At 59.9% G+C, this 19477-nt stretch overlaps 1 protein-coding gene across 2 annotated transcripts in view; it reads right to left on the bottom strand.

The window, feature by feature from the left end:
* Positions 1-1325: 1325 nt before the first annotated feature.
* The window catches only part of TMEM255B (transmembrane protein 255B), a 45543-nt gene continuing 27391 nt past the window's right edge, over positions 1326-19477 (bottom strand). Inside the window, exons 5-9 of one of the 2 annotated variants that reach the window (XM_023621902.2) lie at positions 14759-14839; positions 12079-12164; positions 10725-10884; positions 7184-7327; positions 1326-2024 (exon numbers count right to left, since the gene is read on the bottom strand). In XM_023621902.2, coding sequence (XP_023477670.1) covers positions 1857-2024; positions 7184-7327; positions 10725-10884; positions 12079-12164; positions 14759-14839 — 639 coding nt within the window. In that variant the 3' untranslated portion in view covers positions 1326-1856. The remainder of the gene's footprint in view (positions 2025-7183; positions 7328-10724; positions 10885-12078; positions 12165-14758; positions 14840-19477) is intronic. The other variant, XM_070240542.1, reaches the window with a different exon arrangement.

The following is a 19477-nucleotide window of genomic DNA, read 5'->3' as shown; positions in this document are numbered from 1 at the left end:
TGAAGAGTCACTGAGCCCCAGCTGCAGGAGGTGGCGCCTCTCTCCCTGCTCACAGCCCCCAGAGCGTGCCCTGCCCCCTCTCCAGGAGCTTGTGGAACAGGGAGGTCCCCACAAGGACTCAACGTCTTAGAGTCCGAAGCCCTCCTGACTCGGTTGGACGGTTGGGTCTTAAACTCCAGGCAGATGAGTGTTGCCCTTTGAGGTCCTTGCTGTGTAACCTGACACAGCCACAGCGCAGCAAGCCGGTCCTGCCGGCTTATTATAATGACCAATATTGGGTCGGGTGTGCGGGACAGAGCCTGGGAATCGGCCCCTGGTGCCTAGGACCCCGCCCCCCGCAGGCGCCCCACACGAGCTCTGACTCTGCGTGCCTGTCTTCATGCTGTCTTCCGACTCTGCACAGCGTTCCACTCATAAAAGGGACATCCCTCCTAACAACAGAGCGCCAGTGGTTCCCATCAGAAACCCAGAGGGGGCCCTTGGGCCTCGGCGACATGGGTGGGGCTGCCTCCTGTCGTCGGGGCAGGGGCTGCCGGGCCCACGAGCAGGTCAGGCTCTGCTGGAGGACACTGGGGCTGGGGAGTCGGAATGTAACGAGTGGGTCGTCAGCGCGGCTCAGTGGCTTCCCAGAGCGGGGACCAGGCCTGTCGCTTTCTTGTGGGGACAAACAGCATCTCTAAGGTCGACCAACTGGACTTGGGGGTGGTGTCTGCTCCCCAGCATGAGGTCGCTTCCTGACGGGAGTGGGGGCAGTGCCCTCCTCAGAGGAAGCTCTAGACTCTGCGAACCGAGTGTGGGGTCCTGTGCCGGCTGGGACACCGCGTCAGAGGCACCGACCAGCAGGGGGCATGGGAGACTGCATCTTCTCAAACACCCACCCCCCAACCCCATCTGTTCCCCAGTGATCCAGGACAGCAATTTGGGATGTGGTCTGTCACTCGACCAGGACCCAGGACGTGATCATTTCCACCTCGTGGCCGGCGGTGGGGGGGTGGGGGGGAGCGGGGGGCGTTGGGGGTGACGGGAAGAGAGCGCAGGCAGGGCCGTCGGTCAACAGCCGCGGGTCTGTAATGGGAGAGCTGCCCAGGGCCCAGCTGAAGGGCCTCAGGGACCGCCTGCTTCAGTGGCCACTTAGAGCATCTCAGGGGCTCGAGCTCTACAGGCACAGGCGCCCCCTGCGGGCTGCCATGCAGAGGGGACAGGGAAGCCTCCAGAACGTTCCGTGAAGGATGATGGCCACCTTAACGTGAGACACGCAGCCTCGGGGCAACCCTGTCTCCACCCTGACGCGGGTTTGGAAAAGACACACACAGACCGCAGCCCACTTGCAGCTTAGACAGCGTTTATATTTGAGCCAGAGCATCTCTCGTCTTGAGCAAATGATGCCAGGAGCACACAGCCGAGGGCGGAGGCCGCCCTTCTTGGGACACACGCGTGTAAATGTGTGAACACACGTTTCCTTAAAAACCATCCTCACACATGCTACAAGGCATGTTCCCTTTGAAACGTAATAACAGTAATAACTGATTAGGAGAACGTGGGGAAATGAAGCTTTGCTTCTGTAAGCGACGACGCTGCGGGAGCAAGGAGGCCACAAGGAAACTGCGGCTCTATCTGCCGTCTGCTCTACACGCTGGGCCAGTCAGCCGACTGGACATGCCACCTGGCGCCCTGGGGCTCTGTCCCCACCATCAGCCTCTGCTTGCCACGGATGTGCCCAGGGAGGGAAGGAGGTGTGGATTTCCAGAACGTTCTTCTGACGTCTCCAGGGGGTTGGCCACTGAAGCAGGGTTTGTAGAGGCTGCTTTGTTTTTCCACAAGCCAAAAAAATAATTTTTCAATGGACTCCCTCCATGTCAGGGTGTGTAGGGCGGGGGCTTCTCCCCCGGGAGGAAGTGGGTTGGCACATAGAGAGGCGGGGCGTGGGGAGGGAGCACGAGGCTGGAGCTGGGCTGGGATGGAGGCTGAGCGTCCTCGGACAGAGAGAGGTCGGTGGGAGGCGAGGCTGGGACGCTGCCGGAAGGCTGCAATTGAACAGAGAAGGCTTCCTCAGTCAGTGGAGAGGGCCAGCCACTCACACAGTCCACGTGGAGCAGAACACTCGAGCGCCACGCGCCTCTCCAAGAGCCCACTGGGGGCTCGGGCTCCCTCCCAGACTCAGGGTCCTTGCCACACCCAGCCCTTCTGCTGGGCACTGCTCCCTGCTTAGAGCACATTCCCAGTGGGGCCAGAGGGAAGGCCGGATTCCGCCCAGCTGGGGCCTCCTTTGCACAAACCCTGCTCCTGCAGCTGCCTGCAGAGGCGCCCCGGAAGGGCATGTGAAACACCCGTCTCGTCTGCAGAACCCCTCGGCCCTCCTGCCCCTTCACCTACTGTGCGTGAGCCTCGACTCTCAAAGGGGTGGCCTTTTACCAAACTGGCACCAGGATGCACAGAAATGGGGACGTGTCCAAGGAAAAGGTGGTCCAGCTTGTTTGGGAGCCCTTGGGTCCACCCAACCCTGCATATGTTTAGGAAAGACCACGGGCATCAACAGTTTCAACATAGTGTCATGGTTACTTTTATGCATTAACTTGGCGGGACTATGATGCCCTGATGTCTGGTCAAACACTAGTCTGAAGGTCCCTGTGAAGTTGTCTTCTAGACGTGGTTAACATTTAAATCAGTAGACTTTGAATAAAGCAGATACTCTCCATGTGTTAGTGGGCCTCATCTAATCAGTTGAAGGCCTTAAGAGAAAAAGGCTGAGGTTCCTGAAGAAGAGGGAGCTCTGCCAGGAGACTGACTTCGGACTCAAAACTCCAAGATCCATTCTCCCATGGGTCTCCAGTCTGCCATCCCGCCCCGCAGTTTTGGACTCTCTGTCTCTCCATCCACACATCTATATCTATATCTATAGACATGTCTGTGTCTATATATGTGCAAACATCCTGTCAGTTCTACGTCTCTGGAGAACCCTGACTAATACACATAGTCTCAAGTAAAAGTGACTCCGAGAAGACCAACGTTGGGGCACGGCACAGATTTGAAATCAATATAATTTTCAGTTTTCCTCCGCCCGCCAACAAACCTCTTAAATTTTACTTCTTTTTTTCCTTAAATTCTAAGGGCTAAAAACGCCCACTTAAAACCGATATTTAAATAAACAGAGAAGACAGTCCTTTCTGTGAAATAGCAGAAGGAATGTTCCAGGACTCCAACGCCTGGGTGGTGCCATGTGATCCCGCTGTTCCTGGCCCAACAGGTGCCCAGGGCCCCGAGAGGCTGGCCGTCTGCGCCCCTCTTCTGGAGACTTCCCCGAGGAGGCCCAGGAGCCCGGGACCTCGGGACTCTGAAGGGAGGATTTCCACACAAGCTGAAGCTGAAGACAAGAATGTCACCGACTCCAGGCCCACAGCTCCGCCTTTCAAGATTCAACGGCACAGGCCCCCCTCACCTCTTTCTTTCTTTCTCTCAAACTCGCACTTCCTTCTGACCACAGGGGATGAAGCAAACCTCTAGAGAACATTCTCTCAGGTCTGCTGGAAGCTCCCAGCTCCTGTCACGCACGTGCCTGCTCGGTTCTCTGCTAGAAATGAGGAGCTGAGAGAAGCACGGAGCAAACCACCCCAAACTACAGAGTAAACCACCATGGACCATGGAGTAAACCACCATGGACCATGAGGAAACCACCATGGACCGTGAGGAAACCACCATGGACCATGGAGTAAACCACCATGGACCATGAGGAAACCACCTCAAACCACAGAGTAAACCACCATGAACCATGGAGTAAGCCACCACAGACCACAGAGTAAACCACCACGAACCATGAGGAAACCACCACAAACCACAGAGGAAACCACCATAAGCCTAAGAGTAAACCACACGGACCACGGAGGGAAGTGCTATGAACCACTGAGCGAACGGCCAGGAACCGTGGAGAAACCTCCCCACAGACGGGGCCCCACTGGGGACAGGCTCTGCCCACACAGGCGGCCCCAGGGGGAAGCGGACATAAATCCCTTGGCTATGGGGTGCCAGCTCAACGCCTGCTTGCGGCCTTTTTCACAAACTCACCGACACCGAGCCCGTCCCAAGTTGACCAGGCAACTGCTGGGAGCCAGAAGGTGGCCCCTGTGAGGTTTGCCTGAAACAGCGCCCACAGCCGTCTCGCTCCTGCTGCCACACGGGAGTCTGCTTAACAGCTAATGACTACCAGAGCACTTAAAATATCCCCTTTCCTTCTCTGTGGCCGGCAGGAGCCAAAGCTTCACTTCTGTTGTTTTTCTCCTAAGGAAACACACGAGCCTCATTGATTTGTCATCTCCTCGAAATCTGATTACCGACGTGCATGTAATTAAGCTCCCACATGCGCCAGCGATAAAAGCTGCTCAGGCCGTGGGGGGCATCCCTGGGAGGCTGAACTGGGAGCATCTGCTGCTTGTCAAGAGCCAGAGGATGAGGACGGAACTTGACCCAGACGACAGCGGATCCATCCACCAGCACGCATGCATGGTGGGAGCCACGCCCATGCCCGCACTCCCACGGGGAGGCGTCTCCAGAGGGAAAACGTCACCCCCGCAAGAGGGGGCCACCACCTGCACCCGACGCCAGGACCCAGACCCATCGAGAGCGCCCGGCTGCTGCCGCCCCAGAGGACCAGCAGTGCCCAGGATGAGGCAGGGCCGGCATGAGGGGTGTGCCCTCCCCGTCCTCCCTCACAGCCCAGCTTGCAGGAGGCTGGTGATGGACCGGCCCAAACGTGGAGGCTTCCACATGGACCCTGACGCCCTGATGAGACAGCCTCGGCCCCCGGGGAGAAGCTGGTGCAGCTCCGCCTGCTCAGCACCCGTCACCGAGCTCCACGCACATCTCTCCCCACCTCGCATCCCTGTGTGCGTGAGCGGCTGCAGGGCCCCTGGAGTGGGTGATGTGATGACAGGCTCGATGCAACCTGCATGTGATGTGTGTGTTTCTCTGCATCTGCCCATCTCCCAAGCTGGTTTTTGTGACCAAAGGTGGCCAGCCAGCCACTGGTCCACACTCCCTGCAGCTGTGGCCTCAGGTCCAGCGTTTGGCAAACCAGGAAGATGAGAAGGCAGAGCAGAGCCCCAGGAGGCAGGTCACGGCCAAAGTGACAGGGCCCTTCCCATGCTGGGGACCAGAGAAGATGCCCCAGAGCAGGGATGTAGGTGGCGTCCGGGAAGGCTGCAGGTGACACCAGGACCTGCCTCCTCAGGAGCGAGCACTAAGGGGTTGCTGGCAAACGCTCTCAGCATTTCTGAACCTCGGGAAAATTCCTTCCCACATCACAGAAGTGGAGAAGACTCACTCTTGAGCCAGCCCTCACCCTGATGGAGACACGTGCTCACAGGGCCCCATGTGCCCTGGACTCAGGAGTTGCCCGATGGGTCCCCATGGGACTAGGGCCTGGGCCCCAGCTCAGGATTTGTTGATTGGCTAACTGGTCGACCCTCCCCGGAAGGAAGAGGCCCCGAGGCCCGGCCTGTGAGCCGCTGCTCATGGAGACTTTAGGTGGGGCTGCCGCGTCGGGTCCTCCTTCGAGAATTCGAAAGCGCCAACCAACACCCAGAAGGCACGGCCTCTAGCTTTACTTTCAAGGCGAGCAGAGGAAACTGAGGCAGGGGAAGAAGGGACGTGTTCCTTCCACACGGAGATAGCACCAGACCAGGGGCCTGTTTGTCACGAAATTCATGCCCAGGGGCTTTTCCTCGGCACTCTGCGCCCCCGCATCCTGGGCCTCAGAGAGCCCCACACACCCACTTCCAGCGCACGTGCTGGTGGATCCGGGGAGGGCTCCACAGAGCTCCCTTGCAAGGGTCACGCGGTGCCCCGGGCGGCGGGCTGGGACAGACATGGCTCCTCTGCAAGAGAGGTTTGCAGAGCTGAGGGGCCTCGGGGTCGCAGGCCCTCCACGGGGCACATGGGACCACGTCCATCTCAGTCCCCGCTCAGACCTGGCTGGCTGGCACAGCGTCCTGTCTCAGGACACCCCTCTCTGTCCAGACAGGTCAGGCTGGGGGCTGCGCACACCCTCCTCCCGAGAAGCCATTTTTCCGAAGAAGGTCTCACTGCCTGTCAACATTGCTCATGGGGCGCTGGTCCCCTCAGGTGACATATGAAGACCTGCCACTTCACGACAAAGGACCAGGGCTGAGCCACCGCCCCCACTTCACCCACAGCCCCCCACCCGAGCATAGCAACATGGGAACTCTCGTATTTCAACATCATAAGCCTCCTAGAAGTTGGTGGTGGTTGCTGGTGTCACTAATATTTGCAAAGAATGTGTGCGGAGTCCGCTGGCTGCGCCGCCCAAATTGGAGGCCAGAGGAGCCGTCTGGACCCGTGGTTCTCACCTTCGCCCCCTGAGGACACAGGGCAAAGCCTGGAGACACAACGAGGGGTGTGCAGGCAGCTGGGGCCAGAGATGCTGTCAGCACCCTACAGCGAGTGCACAGGGAGCCCCACCCCAACACCTGGCCCCAGTGTCGACAGCGCCATGGTTGGGGCCCTGGTCTGGAGTCCACACGGTGACAGGTCATCAAGGTCCATTTCAACCACCGACAGACCAAAACCCCAATGGAAATGGAGCCCAGAGCAAAGCCAGTCTGTGGACTCGGTTTCCCCCTGCAAGGTCCTTCTTCCCACCACAGCCCCAAGGCCAGTGGCGTTGTGCTGGGGGAACTCCATGAAATGCGGCCTCCGCAGGGAAGTGTGGCTGGATGTTGGCAGATCCATTTGGTTCCGCCTATGAGACTTTGCTGTGCTCCCAGGACCCGGGGTGGGATGTCCCCAGCTACTCTGGCCAGGAAACCACAGCAACCTTCTGTGGGACCAGGTCATGGGCTAGAAAAGGCTCAAGGCCTGAGGGACACCGATGGCTGGGCCACCAGGGCCCCGCAGAGCAAAGGATGCCAAAATGCCAAATGGGGTGTCTAACATCCGTGGTCGGGGGCTGTGTGGGGCGGCCTGGAGTCCCCGCCCTGTCTATCCCCAGACGCTCCTGCCACTTCACATGGGCACCACCACCCCTGTCACCTAAATCGGGAGAGGGGAGCCACAGGCCCACCCCATCTTCCCTCAGCCCAAGTCCCCACCCTGCGTCCTGTCCGACCAGGGCTGTCCTGGGCGCCCGCTGCTGTCATGTGGGCAAGCAGCTTCGCCGGCGACCTGGACCTACCTGCAGAGGCAGCGGATAGGACGAGCAGGTGGGGAGGCTGCCAGGCACCGGGCAGAAGCCGGTGTAGGCCAGGATCTGCTGGGCGGGGTTGTAGAGGATCTGAGGCAGAGCGGACCGGCCAAAGGCCAGCTGGGACACAGGGACCTGCCACGAGAACGGAGGTGCGTCAGCCGGGGCCCCCCTCGGTATCCCCCTGGAAGCCCCCCTTCCAACCGTTCAGGAGGTGGGGTCAGTTCCCCCGAGTCCACGAGGGAGAGACATCGAGTCCTCGGATCCACGTCTCCAGAACCAGAACTGAACGCCTGGAAGCTGGGCGTCTTTCCTCCTGTTTGCTACCTGTTTGTCCCAAGGATCTGCCAAGACGCCACCTCGGGCTCAGAGCTCTTTGGTGCACTTTTTGAAAAAGCAAGAAAACCCCGTTCCTCGTCTCCAGGAGCTGGGGGGCTAAGGAGCGGGTGCCTGGGCAACAGGGCGGCGACCTCAGAGCTGCGCTCAGATCCTGCCGCCTCCTGGGACCCCAGCCAGGGCCAGACCTGACACCGCGCCTTTGTCAGCTCTAAGGTCAAAAGGAGAACAGGACACGGGCCCTGATTCACCCCGCCCGCCCGTCCCCAGAGAGGACGAGGGGCCGTAGGATGGACCTTCCCCAGAGGGAGGCCGGTCACCCACGCCGGGCACTGGGGGTGGTTCCCAGACCAGAGGTTTGTCCCTCCCTGAGAGGACAGGGCCTGGGTTCCCACCCAGCCCCCGTGGGGCCGCACGGCTGTGGGGGGAGGGGCCAGGACAGCAGAGAAGGATTGTCTGGAAACCCCTCACCCCCCTGAAGGGAACAGTGCGGGGTCCTGAGGAGCGGGGCCAGGAGAGAAGGGCCAGCGGAAGTTGACCAGCAGGGGAGGAGGCCTGGGGGCAAGGATGCACCCCGAGCTGCCTCTACCTGCTCCCAGCTGAGGGGGGACCCAGGGGTCAGCGCAGGGGTCAGCCACCTTGTAACCCAGCCCTCACCTCCCCGCCCCGCCCAGGGCCGCCCTCTGCACGTCCTGTGCTCAGACGTCCCCTCCAGGACCCCCAGGAATGCAGGCCCCACCTCCGAGGAGCGGATCACACAACATGCGTGTGAGTCCCGCCAGGCCCAGCATGGCCTCCTCTGCCCAGCAGGAGCTCAACACAGATCTGCTGCCCATCACGGATTCAACGAGGCCGCGTGAGTCAGTCACACTTGAGGAGCGACCGGGACAGCTCAGAAACAAGGAGACAGAAGACAGAAGACCAGAACCTGGGGCAAGTCTGGCATGCCACCCGCCCGGATGCCACAGCCACGAACAGCCGCTGCTGCGGGCCCACTGCGTGCACAGGCTGAGCAAGCACATCCTGGCACAGCCGGAGCCAGGCCCGCCGAGGGGTGAGGCGGTGTCAGTGGACTGAGGCCTGGTTTGCAAGGAGCATCCTGGCCAAGGGAACAGCTGCAGCTGGAGACCTGGGAGCTCAGGCCAAGCAGGGGTGGCGAGGGGCGAGGGTCGAGGGTCAAGGGTCACGGGTCCCGGGTCTCAGAGGATGCTATGGGTCTGAGAGGAGCTGGCCTGCCTTGCTCAGCATCTGTGCCATTTTGAGGTATGGGGACAACGGGGCAGGCAAGCGTCTCCCACAAGGGAGCAATACATTAGGCTGGGGCAGCTTGGCTCTGTCTGTGGGGCTGGCAGCCCACTGGCTTCGGCCCTGGATTCCTGTAGCTGCCCTGAGCCCTCGTCACCTCCTTACCCCTGCCCGGCCGCGTGGGTAGCAGGACCCCACTAGCTAGCAGGACCTTCCACCTGCATCTTTCAGTGTGCCTCCCCTGCCATGTCACCGGGTGGCCCAGCATTGGGGACCCTCTGCAGACCCGGGACCTCGCGCCCCGCCTGCAGGGCTCACGCCTGGCGACAAAGACCACGTGGCCTGACATGGAAGCCCGCGTACGCTGAGAGGGCTCACCCAGTTTGGGGGCTCAGGGAGGGCCTTCGCTCCTTCAAATAACTTTGAAACTGTGAAATCCATTAACTTCTGGGAGCATCTGCTTCATAAATTTGCAGAATTTTACAGAATTGTCTTCCTGCTTCTTGCCCCAGAGATTTGGGTTTGAGAAAGAAAGTTGTCCAGAGCAGAGTTTGGACACAACTCTGTGGTCAATGTAGCCAGTGGCCCTTCTGGGCATCGCTACCTTCCCAAGGGGATGCACCAGCAGCCTTGTTGTGAACTCTGATGAACACAGCTGCTTCTGGAAACCCGCCGCTGCCCACTGACCCGACCACCCTCACCAGGCTGCCGGACGGCAGGACTGAGCAGACACACGACCTGCGATTGACCTTGCTGTGCTCCTGGACAGTCTGCTGAGAGTGGACACTCTGAAATGGTGTCAGCAGGAAAAGTCCCCACGACAGACGCACCATGTGAGGGCGCTGGTTTGGAACAACCAGTCTACAGGGAGAGGACGGGAGCAGAGGATTCTGCCCGGCCCTGAGGCCCAGCCTGAGCACCCAGCCCTGAGCACACAGCCCCGAGGCCCAGCCTGAGCACGTAGCCCTGAGGACCCAGCCCCAAGGCCCAGCCTGAGCACCCAGCCCCAAGGCCCAGCCTGTGCACACAGCCCCGAGGCCCAGCATGAGTACCCAGCCCCAAGGCCCAGCCTGTGCACACAGGCCCGAGGCCCAGCCTGAGCACCCAGCCCCGAGGCCCAGCCTGAGCACCCAGCCCCAAGGCCCAGCCTGTGCACACAGCCCCGAGGCCCAGCCTGAGCACCCAGCCCCGAGGCCCAGCCTGAGCACCCAGCCCCAAGGCCCAGCCTGTGCACACAGCCCCGAGGCCCAGCCTGAGCACCCAGCCCCGAGGCCCAGCCTGAGCACCCAGCCCCAAGCACACAGCCCCGAGGCCCAGCCTAAGCACCCAGCCCCAAGGCCCAGCCTGTGCACACAGCCCCAAGGCCCAGCCTGTGCACACAGCCCTGAGGCCCAGCCTGAGCACCCAGCCCTAAGGCCCAGCCTGAGCGCCAGCTGTTTTCTGTGAACAGAGAGCTGAGTTGAGGCTCTGCCACTGGGACACTTGGTGGGGCAGCCTTCGAGCTCGGCCTGCAGTCAGTGCTTCCTGGAGCAGCTGGCGCTCGGGGCCCAAATCCAAAGCCCCTGCTCCTCGTGTGACATCAGGGTTTGGGAAAACGCCCCCAGACCTACCAGGTCCACATGCAGTCGGGGTGGGAATGGTGGGGATGGCGCGGCAGAGTGGGCAGCCGTGGTTTCCCCCTCCAGCGGAGCTCCCGTCTCCTAAACGGGATCACCGAGCACAGGCCTCGGGGGTGGAGGGGAGGGCTGAGGGGCTAGAGCTGGCCCCACTTCCAGAACAGCTGGAGAAGGCCTGCTGTCCTCATTACACGTGGCTGGCAGTTTCCATGAGCCTCAGTTTCCCCATTTATAACTGAGGGCGTGAGACCTGCTTGCCCACCTCAGAGAACAGGAGCCCCAAAGCCCCAGTCTGACTCGAGAGCTGTCGCTGGCCGGCACCGGGGGCCACTCACCATGTCCTTGAAGGCCCCCAGGACAGCAGCCGTGACGATGCCCAGGAGCAGGCCCAGGACGTTCAGCCCCGCCGAGGCCCAGAGCAGCCGGTGCAGGTGGAGCACGTCCTGACAGCTGTTCACGCCCACGAACTCATAGTAGGCGGGGGGGTGCTCGGAGCTGCGCATAGCATGGGACAACGCATCACCACAGCTGCAAGGAGGCAGCCTCGCGCCACGACAGAGCAGGGCCGGGGACGCGGTGCTGGAGCCAGATAAACTGAGCCCAGATGAGCTGCGGGTCTCTGCCCACAGATGCCAGAGGGCCCTGCAGGTTATGCCAGGGAGGGGCATTGACCCGGCCGACCCTGAGGCCTGGACAAGGGAGTGTCATCAGCCAGGGTGACCCTGAGGCCTGGACAAGGCTGTCCCCAGGGAGTCTGGGCGTCCACCTCAGGAAGGAGCCGGACCTCTGAGCAGGAAGGATCACCCATGCCCCCTCCCCAAGCACAGGCCCTGGCAAAGGGGCGGTGGGGCCTGACTCAGTAGCTCCCAGAGCATTCGGGTGTGAACTGATATGAGCTCTCTGACTCACCGCCCAGCGGGTAGTCCTGGCCCTCCTGGCATGGACCCACAGTGGTCTGGGCCCTGGACCTTGGGCATCACAGTTGTGGGTCTGCAGCCTGGGCTGCGAGGACTTGCAGGGGCAGCCCCATGACCCCTGTGACCGCCATGATCCCCATGCTCACGCTGCTCCTCCCGTTTGGGTTTGGAAATAGGATAGATCTCTTCTGGGGGAGGGGGTGCAGCTTAAACCCCTGGGTTCTCTCAGTCCAGGGGGGGTCCCTAGGAAGCAAATGCCCACTTTCCCACTGGTTTTAATGCGGGTGCTCCAGCCACTCACACAGTTTAAAGACGATGCAGGCTTGGGGGTCTGGTTCCCCACGAAGGGGCTCGGACCCTGCACTCCATCCTGACAGCACGTGAACAGCTGCACAAACTGGAGAATCAGCCTGCCCTCAGGGATGCTGGTCACCAGAGCCTGCCCGCTGGGAGGGGACACCCAACCCCGGACCCCCAGCCATCCTGTCCCAGCTCAGGGTAGGAAAGCCTGAGGCTCATGCGTGAGGCTGAGGGAACAGAGACAGCCTCACTGAGGAGACGATCGCAGACTCACAGTGCTGCCCCCACTCACTGAGCCTCAGTTTCCTTGTCTGTGAGACGGAGCTGACACCCGTCAATGCTGAGGACTAAAGGAGATGCAGAAGGAGCAGCGTCAGGACTGGGGCAGGAAGGGAGGCCGGGGGAGGGCGGCCACTGGAAGGGCCAGGAGTGGCGGGGGCTGGGCCACAGCGCCCTCCCTGTCCCCACCCACCTCTGGCAGGGGTACAGGTCACAGCAGTAGCAGGTGTTGCTCTTCACCTTCAGCTGGCACTTGCCGTTCGGGGAGTGGCAGGTGACCTGCAAGCAGAGACTTGTGGGTGCCCGTGGCTCCTCACCCCGGAGCGGGCAGGGCTGCCTCCCTGGGAGCCAGGACCCGGCCACCGCACCCGGTCAGGCAGGCAGCTGACCCTACGTCTCCTGCCCTCCCCCACCCCCATTCCAGGGGCAGCAGAGTTGGGGGGCAGGGCCCTCCCCTCCAGGAGGAGTTAGAGGACCAGGCGTGGCCACACCTGCCAACCCTTGCTGGACAAGGAGAAGGAGAGGGTCCCTGGCACCCTGCGTCCAGGTGAGGATGCCTCCAGGTGGGACCCTTGCTGACCGCCCAGGGGACAGCTCCCGGCAGCCTGACCTGGCCTGGCCGTCCCCTGCCAAAGCCACATGGAGGCCTCCCCTCGGGCTGCAACTGTTGGGGGGGGCTTGGGACGTTAAAGGATCAAGATTGGGGTAAAAAGCCATGTTCCCCCACCCCAGCACTACTGGATGTGGGCACGAGCCATGGCACCCATGTGCCGGAGGTGAGCAGGGCAGAGACCCCCGACTTCAGAGGTCGTGCAGCAATGTTCAGAGAGGGAGGGCGCTACACCGAGGGGAGGGCAGAGACTCTGGGCCGCTCTCTCATCTCTGCACAAGCTGGGGTGGCTGTGAGAGGTGAGCACCGCCCCGGGCTGGTGAAGGAGCAGGACGAGACCCTAGAGGTCATCGGAGTCACCCTGGAGCCCGGCGGGTCGGGTGACTTGGTGACTCAGACCCAGGGGGGTGGGGACAAGGGACGAGACAGGTGAGACCTGGAGGGAAGAAGTCAGGGTGACATGCAGCTCTGAGCGTAGCAACCAGCACATGGGAGGTCAGATGGGAAGCTGGAGGTCAGGAGGCCTAACCCTAACCTCTAACCCTAAACCCTAACCCTAACCCCTAACCCCTAACCTCTAACCCTAACCCCTAATCCTAATCACTAACCTCTAACCCTAACCCCTAATCCTAACCACTAACCTCTAACCCTAACCCCTAATCCTAACCACTAACCTCTAACCCTAACCTCTAACCCTGACCCCAACCTCTAACCCTAATCTCTAACCTCTAACCCTGACCCCTAACCTCTAACCCTAACCTCTAACCCTGACCCCTAACCTCTAACACTAATCTCTAACCTCTAACACTAACCTCCAACCTCTTAACCCTAACCCCTAACCCTAACTCCCTCACCCTTACTCTATGTGTCCCCTGCTAGGAGCAGTGGAGACAAGAGCAGGGTGGTGGCTCGGAGCAGGGTCAGCCCCCAGGAGCCTCGAGCCCCACCCCTCGCACAGCTTGTCCTTAGGTGAAGCTCCACGTGGCCACACTCCTCTGTCCACGCGTCGCCCGTGGCTGCTCTTGCACCGAGAGACAGAGCTGAGGGTCTGGGACTGAGACCATCCGGCCTGTAAATCCTAAACTATCAGTGGCCCTTAGGGGAGAGCTGCTGGCCCCTAGTTTAGAGCTGAGTGGGCAGCTTCAGCCCCAGAGTCTTTGGGGAGCCTCTTAAACCCCGTGTCTGCTGACCCCCTCCCCGGAGTGGGACTCGGTGTCAGGATTTGCTCCAGCCCCCGGACTGACTCCAGGGGACAGTAGGGTGAGGAGGCCTGGTGGAGAGATGGAGCCGGGCAGCCCCAGGCATGTGGGCCTGTCCAAAGAAGGCCGGACAACGGGGCTCAGGAGTGGGGCTTGCTTCTCTGTGATCCCAGGAGAGGGGAACAGTGCAGCTTGAACTGGATGGAACACATCTGGGTGAGTGGGAGGGAAGCACAGGCCTGCAAGGGCGGGCGCACAGGAGGGCCTGGAGGGCCTGGAGACCCATGACCCTCTCTGGACAGGACGGGTCCCCAGGGCTACTACCCCTGGCCAAGCCACGAGTGCCGGGACTGGCCTTGGGGCAAGAAATGTGCCATCTTGGAGAGCGGTGACAGGCAGCCTCAGGTCAGCAGCAGAGGCCCGGCCATGAGGCCGCCCTGTGCCCCAGGCCATGGCGTACAGAATGCCCCATCTCATCCTGCGGGCCATGGAGCACCCCATAAGCCATGCGGGTGCTCTCTGCTGCTCCTCTCTGTCCCCCTCCTTGACACTGGGATGCAGTTTGAGAAGCCGTGTTTCATTAAACTAACCATCTACGCAGAGCTGGGCAAGAAACACCCCCGGGGACGGTTTAGCGAGGACAGTGAGCCCCCAAGGACTGAGTTGTGCCTGGCATGGCAGGCAGCTACAACAGAAATGGACTCGCCATGCAGATGCCCTTGGCTGGGGACCGTCGTCAGTGTAGGACCCTAGCTTTTTATTCCAGCAGTTAAGGCAACAAAAAATGCTCATCGGAAAAGCCATACTGAGCTGAAGAAGAACGCCAGGGTGGACACGTGTCGGAGACGCCAGTCGGCATCAGGGGTGCCAAACAAACACGACACATTAGATGTCAAAGCTCAAAACACAGTGTGAGCACAAATGCCTGGTGTGGCACGGGGTGGAGACAGGACAGAGGAAACACCAGGATCCAGACACTCAGCCTCTAACCAGGGACACAGGAAGCTGTGGGACCCCCGGAGCAGCAGAGCAAAACCAGACTCGCGGGTCAGCACCCTGCTTACCTCTGTCTGGTAGACGTCCTGCAGGTACCCCACCCCGCTGGAGTAGAACTGGCATCTCCCTGTGGTGAGGGGCCTCGTCTCCTAGAGCCAGAGAAACACATGTGGGATGGAACGGTTTCATCCCCAAATCAGGAGCAGCCAGAGGCAACTTCAGACCCATTGGCCATGGGCCCTGAGCCTAAAGGAGAGACACTAACACCAACTCGAGGCTGCCAGGTGGAGGACGTGAAGCAGAAAATACCACAGCTCATTCCTGAGCAGCTGGGCTCCTGCGCGCAGGACACCCCAGGGGAGCGGCACCCTGTCCCTTTGGCTGGGCTGACACATCTTCTCCTCGCACCGGTTCACACAGGGCAGCTGAAGGGAGGTGGCTGCGTAACCTTTTGAGGGGCACCCTACAACTCTCAACAAGGAGATCCTTGGCTCCTGCCTCCTTCCCTGAAAACAAAACATGTTTTTTTACTAGGAAGGGAGCAGAAAGTATTTCAGACTAATTCACTCATCCAGCCAGACATCCACCCAACCACCCAACCATCCACCTAATCACCCAGTCATTCAACCATCCATCCCTCCATTGATTCTTCCATCTATCTGTCCATCCACCCCTCCCTCCATCCATCCATCCCTCTATCCATCCCTCCATTCATTCTTCCATCTATCTGTCCATCCATCCCTCCCTCCATCTATCCATCCATCCTTCCATTCATCCACCCCCCCGCCCATCCGCCTCACCCCTCCCTCCCTTCCTCCATGCATCCATCCACCCACCAACTATCCAAGCACGTATCCACCTAAGACCCTATCCAACCATCCATCCACCAGTCTGTCCCCAACATTCATGGAGCAGATACAATGCCAAATTATAAAAGTACCCAGGTAAGCCACAGTTCTCACCCTTAGGGGATTAATGAAAGAGACAGAAAAATAAACCGATGATTACAAAATGCTTATAATTGCTCCGGTAGAGAACAGCAAGGAGCACACAGAAGCTATAAGATGCCGAGAACCTGAAGTTATAATCTGAAGTTATAAAATGAGTTAGGATCCCAATAACTGCAGTTTTATCACTGTGTTAGTTGTATTTCTCAAAGCATTCCTACTTCTGATCTAAGAGGAGGGGATAAACTACAGTGGCCCTGGCCGCCGCTGCTGATGGATGGTGACCGCTGCACACCAGGCCCGCCCCGGACGACACAGCGAAGGTGGAACGGAGCTCAGGCTCCATCCTTGTGGAGTCTGTCTTCCCGTGGGAAATGCACGTGGAGCATGTAGGATGGTGGGAAAGGCTGTGGAGAGTCAGGAGCCTGGGAAGGCAGGATGGGGCTGCCATACGGGATCTTCCTCAGCCCTTCTCAGGCCCCAGCTCCAACAGGATGAGGCTGTGGGTCTGGGCCGGTTCCGTCCATGGGGACACTCTGCTGGGCACCTGCTGCCCATTCTGCTCCTCCTTTCCCTTCACGGCATCGTCCTGACGAGGCCTTCGCGTCAGCACGTCTGGCTCGGCGTCTGCCAGGCCCGGGGAATCTGGCCAGTGCGCACGGCAGCACAGTCCACATGCGGTGACAAGCTTTGGGTTCTGAGGAGTCATGCGTGTGGCCAGTCGCCCTCATTCCTCCAAACAATCATGCAGAAAGGCCCTTTCAGACTGGACGCCCTGCTGAAGGGTCCAGCCTCGCGGCACGAAACGTCGCCTCATGCCCCCTGGTCTAGGTGCAGCCCAGCTCGAGGCTGGCCGCCCAGGCCTAGGAGGACACGTTGGACCATCGGCTCTGTCTCAGTCTGCTCGGGCCACCCTAAACCACCGACAGGGTGGCTTCAACCACAGACGTTAACACCCCCGGTTCTGGAGGCTGGAAGCCTGGGGTCAGGGTGCCAGCACCATCGGGTTCTGGGAGGACGCTCTTCCGGCTTGTGGACAGCTGCCTTCTCACCGTGACCTCACAGGGCAGAGAGCTTGGTCCCTTTTATAGAGACCCTAGTCCCACCTCGGGGCCCCACCCGCATGACCTCCTCTCACCCGAATCACCCCCAGAGGCCCCCCTCCAGGCACCATCACACAGGAGTTGGGGCTGCAGCATGCGGATTTTGGGGAAGAGACACCCAGCCCACAGCAGCTCGGGAGCTGAGTCAACTCCCGGCTGAGCGTCATCTTAAATCAGCAGTGAAGACTTGGTGTAAAACGTGGGCTTTTCAGTGAAGCCTTCTCCCAACACGGAAGCACGGTGGTTTGGTGTCATTTTCCATCTGATCTTTACTGTTCAATCAGGATGAAATAATTGTTATTAGTTTTGAATTAAATAAAACTGCAACCCATTTTAGCCCCAGATAAATCACACAAACTTAGTTTTCAAATTTACGATGAAACTGGAAACCGTGTTTCTCCAGGGATAACCCTCAATCTCTAAGTCCGTGTCATTCTGGCTCCGGAGTGTGGGCAGCAGGGGCTCAGGAGGAGCATTTCACACAGCTGTACATAAATTAACACTAAAACATCACATTAATCATTAAAGCTCAGTTAAAACCTGCAGGGGTCAGCTAACCATAGCCCTCGGGCCAACCCGGCCCAGAAAAACCTGCCCGGGTCAGCCAACCACAGCCCTCAGGCCAAACCCAGCCCACGGTCTGAGTTTGTAAATAAAGCTTTATTGGCACACCATTGTGCTCATTCGTCCGCGTATCACCTGGGGCTGCTTTTATGCAGCGACAGCCAAGTTGAGCAGCCGTGACAGAGGCCACATGGCCACCAGCCTGACGTGTTGACTCTCTGGCCCTTTTCAGGGAAGCAGCTGCCCAGGTCCATTGCACATCCAGCACAGGCAGGACCTCAGCAAGCGGCCGTGAGATGAATGAAGGAGCCAGGAGCTGCCCAGGAGGCAAGAGGACACCTCACACCTGGTGCTGGCGCTGCGCAGCCAGTAGCTGAAAACAACCCAGATTAGCTACTGAATTAAACGCTCTGTGGTGACCACAGGGTTGCTCTGTCAGAACAAGCCCACCCTGAGCTGGAACAGGAGGCCTGGCCGAGTGACCCCCAGTATTGACCACTTCTCTATAATGAACCGCGACCCCAGGTGTCTGCCCATCCAGAACAGCTGACCGAATGCCCCACTGTGTGGAAACGGCGGGGAGGCCAATTCCTGACAGATCTCCTGCCAGCGACGACCTTCCGACACCAGGGCCGACGTTCCGCTTCATGGGCGGCCGGTGACTCTGGAACAAAGGAGCCTGGAACCGTGTCCAGCGATATTTCCACGTTGCCTGTGAAGACGAGTCGCTTCAATGAGACCCATTCATCCAGGAAACAAGATGGCGGAGACGCACGCCCCCCCCCCCCCCCCGCACCGCAGGGGGAGGCTCTTCCCCTTGGGGACCTTGGTTTTGAAGGAGATGTCTCTCAGATGAGCAGAGGGGCGCCTGGGAAGACTGGCACACACAGGGGCCCAGCCGGGACCCCGCCTCCAGGAAGGCGGGCTGCACTTTTCCTTCCAGAACCAGGGTTCCCAAGACTGCTGCCAGACGCCAGTCCTCCTCCCACTTGGCTCAGAAATGGGAGCGAACAGAAGGGAGGGAGCGTGGTCCAGGCGCAGACTGAACCCCGTGCCCGGAATTTAACCAGAAAATGAGCTGACAGGCGCCCAGTCCTTTGAGAAATGGTTACGTTGCAGATGTTCATAATCATTTATGTGGCCCCAGCACCTACAGTTGGCACCGTGGGAGCCACCGGGACACTGAGGGGGGCATGGCAGCCCCTCCCGGGGCCCCAGTCCTCAGAGGTGGCGGCAGTGAGGCCATCAGGCTGGGTGCTGGCTGGTGCCTCCCATCACGCTCGCGCCTCCACACGCCCGTCTTGTCTGTTCCGGAGACGCACTGTCTCCGCTCCCTGACGTCCCCACATTTTTGTCTCTTGTTGTTGGCATCTTCAGTTATAACTTCGGGAAGTACCCAAAGCCGATTACAGTCTGCAGAAAAGGGCAGTGGGCAAAGTGGTTTCTCGATTGTCCAACAATAACCATCTCCCTGGAGAGCCAGACTGCGTATCTCAAACCTGGAAACTCGCTCCTCACCCGTCACCTCCCTGTCCTCCCAGATATGAGGCCAGCCCTGGAAGGATGGGCCAGTCCCGGGACACTGGCCACGTGCAGCCGGAAGACAGCTGGAAACCAATGAAAGAAGAAAGAAAGGCCACGGACTCAAGGAATCCGCTCTGGGCTCTGTGTGAGGCCGGGGGCATCTCGTGGAACCTGAGCCCTCGGGAGGCACTGGGACTGAGGCAGCAGGAGGGACCCATCATACTGCAGCTTTAACGTCAAACCCTGACTGGGAGGCCGACGCCAGGCCCTTCATTAAAGATCCACAGTGCCGGCATTTTCTAAGCCTTTTATTTGGACGTAATTTCAAACTTACAGAATAGTTGCAAGAGTAGAGAACTACGAGGCACAGACTCTGCCCAGATTAACTTCCTGTTAACACCGGGCGCCAGCTCATTCAAGATCCTAAGAAACTTCATAATTATCAGAATACTCGAAGCATCCACGTCAGCGTGAACCGGCGAAGTCTAACATGCCTGGCTGGTGTGGGCAGTACACGCGTCACCCACGACACGGGGCCTCAGAGAAACGCCAGCCTGTTCTCCTCGCAGGCTCTGGTGGGGTGCTGGGCCAGGACACAGGCCCACCCCTTCCTTCCGAGGCAGGCGTGGTGGGCTCTCAGGGAAGCTGG

Source organism: Equus caballus, chromosome 17 (assembly GCF_041296265.1).
Source record: "Equus caballus isolate H_3958 breed thoroughbred chromosome 17, TB-T2T, whole genome shotgun sequence".
Taxonomy (NCBI): Eukaryota; Metazoa; Chordata; class Mammalia; order Perissodactyla; family Equidae; genus Equus; species Equus caballus.
The sequence above is the reverse complement of the archived record's forward strand: the minus strand, read 5'-3'. Positions and strand labels throughout refer to the sequence as shown.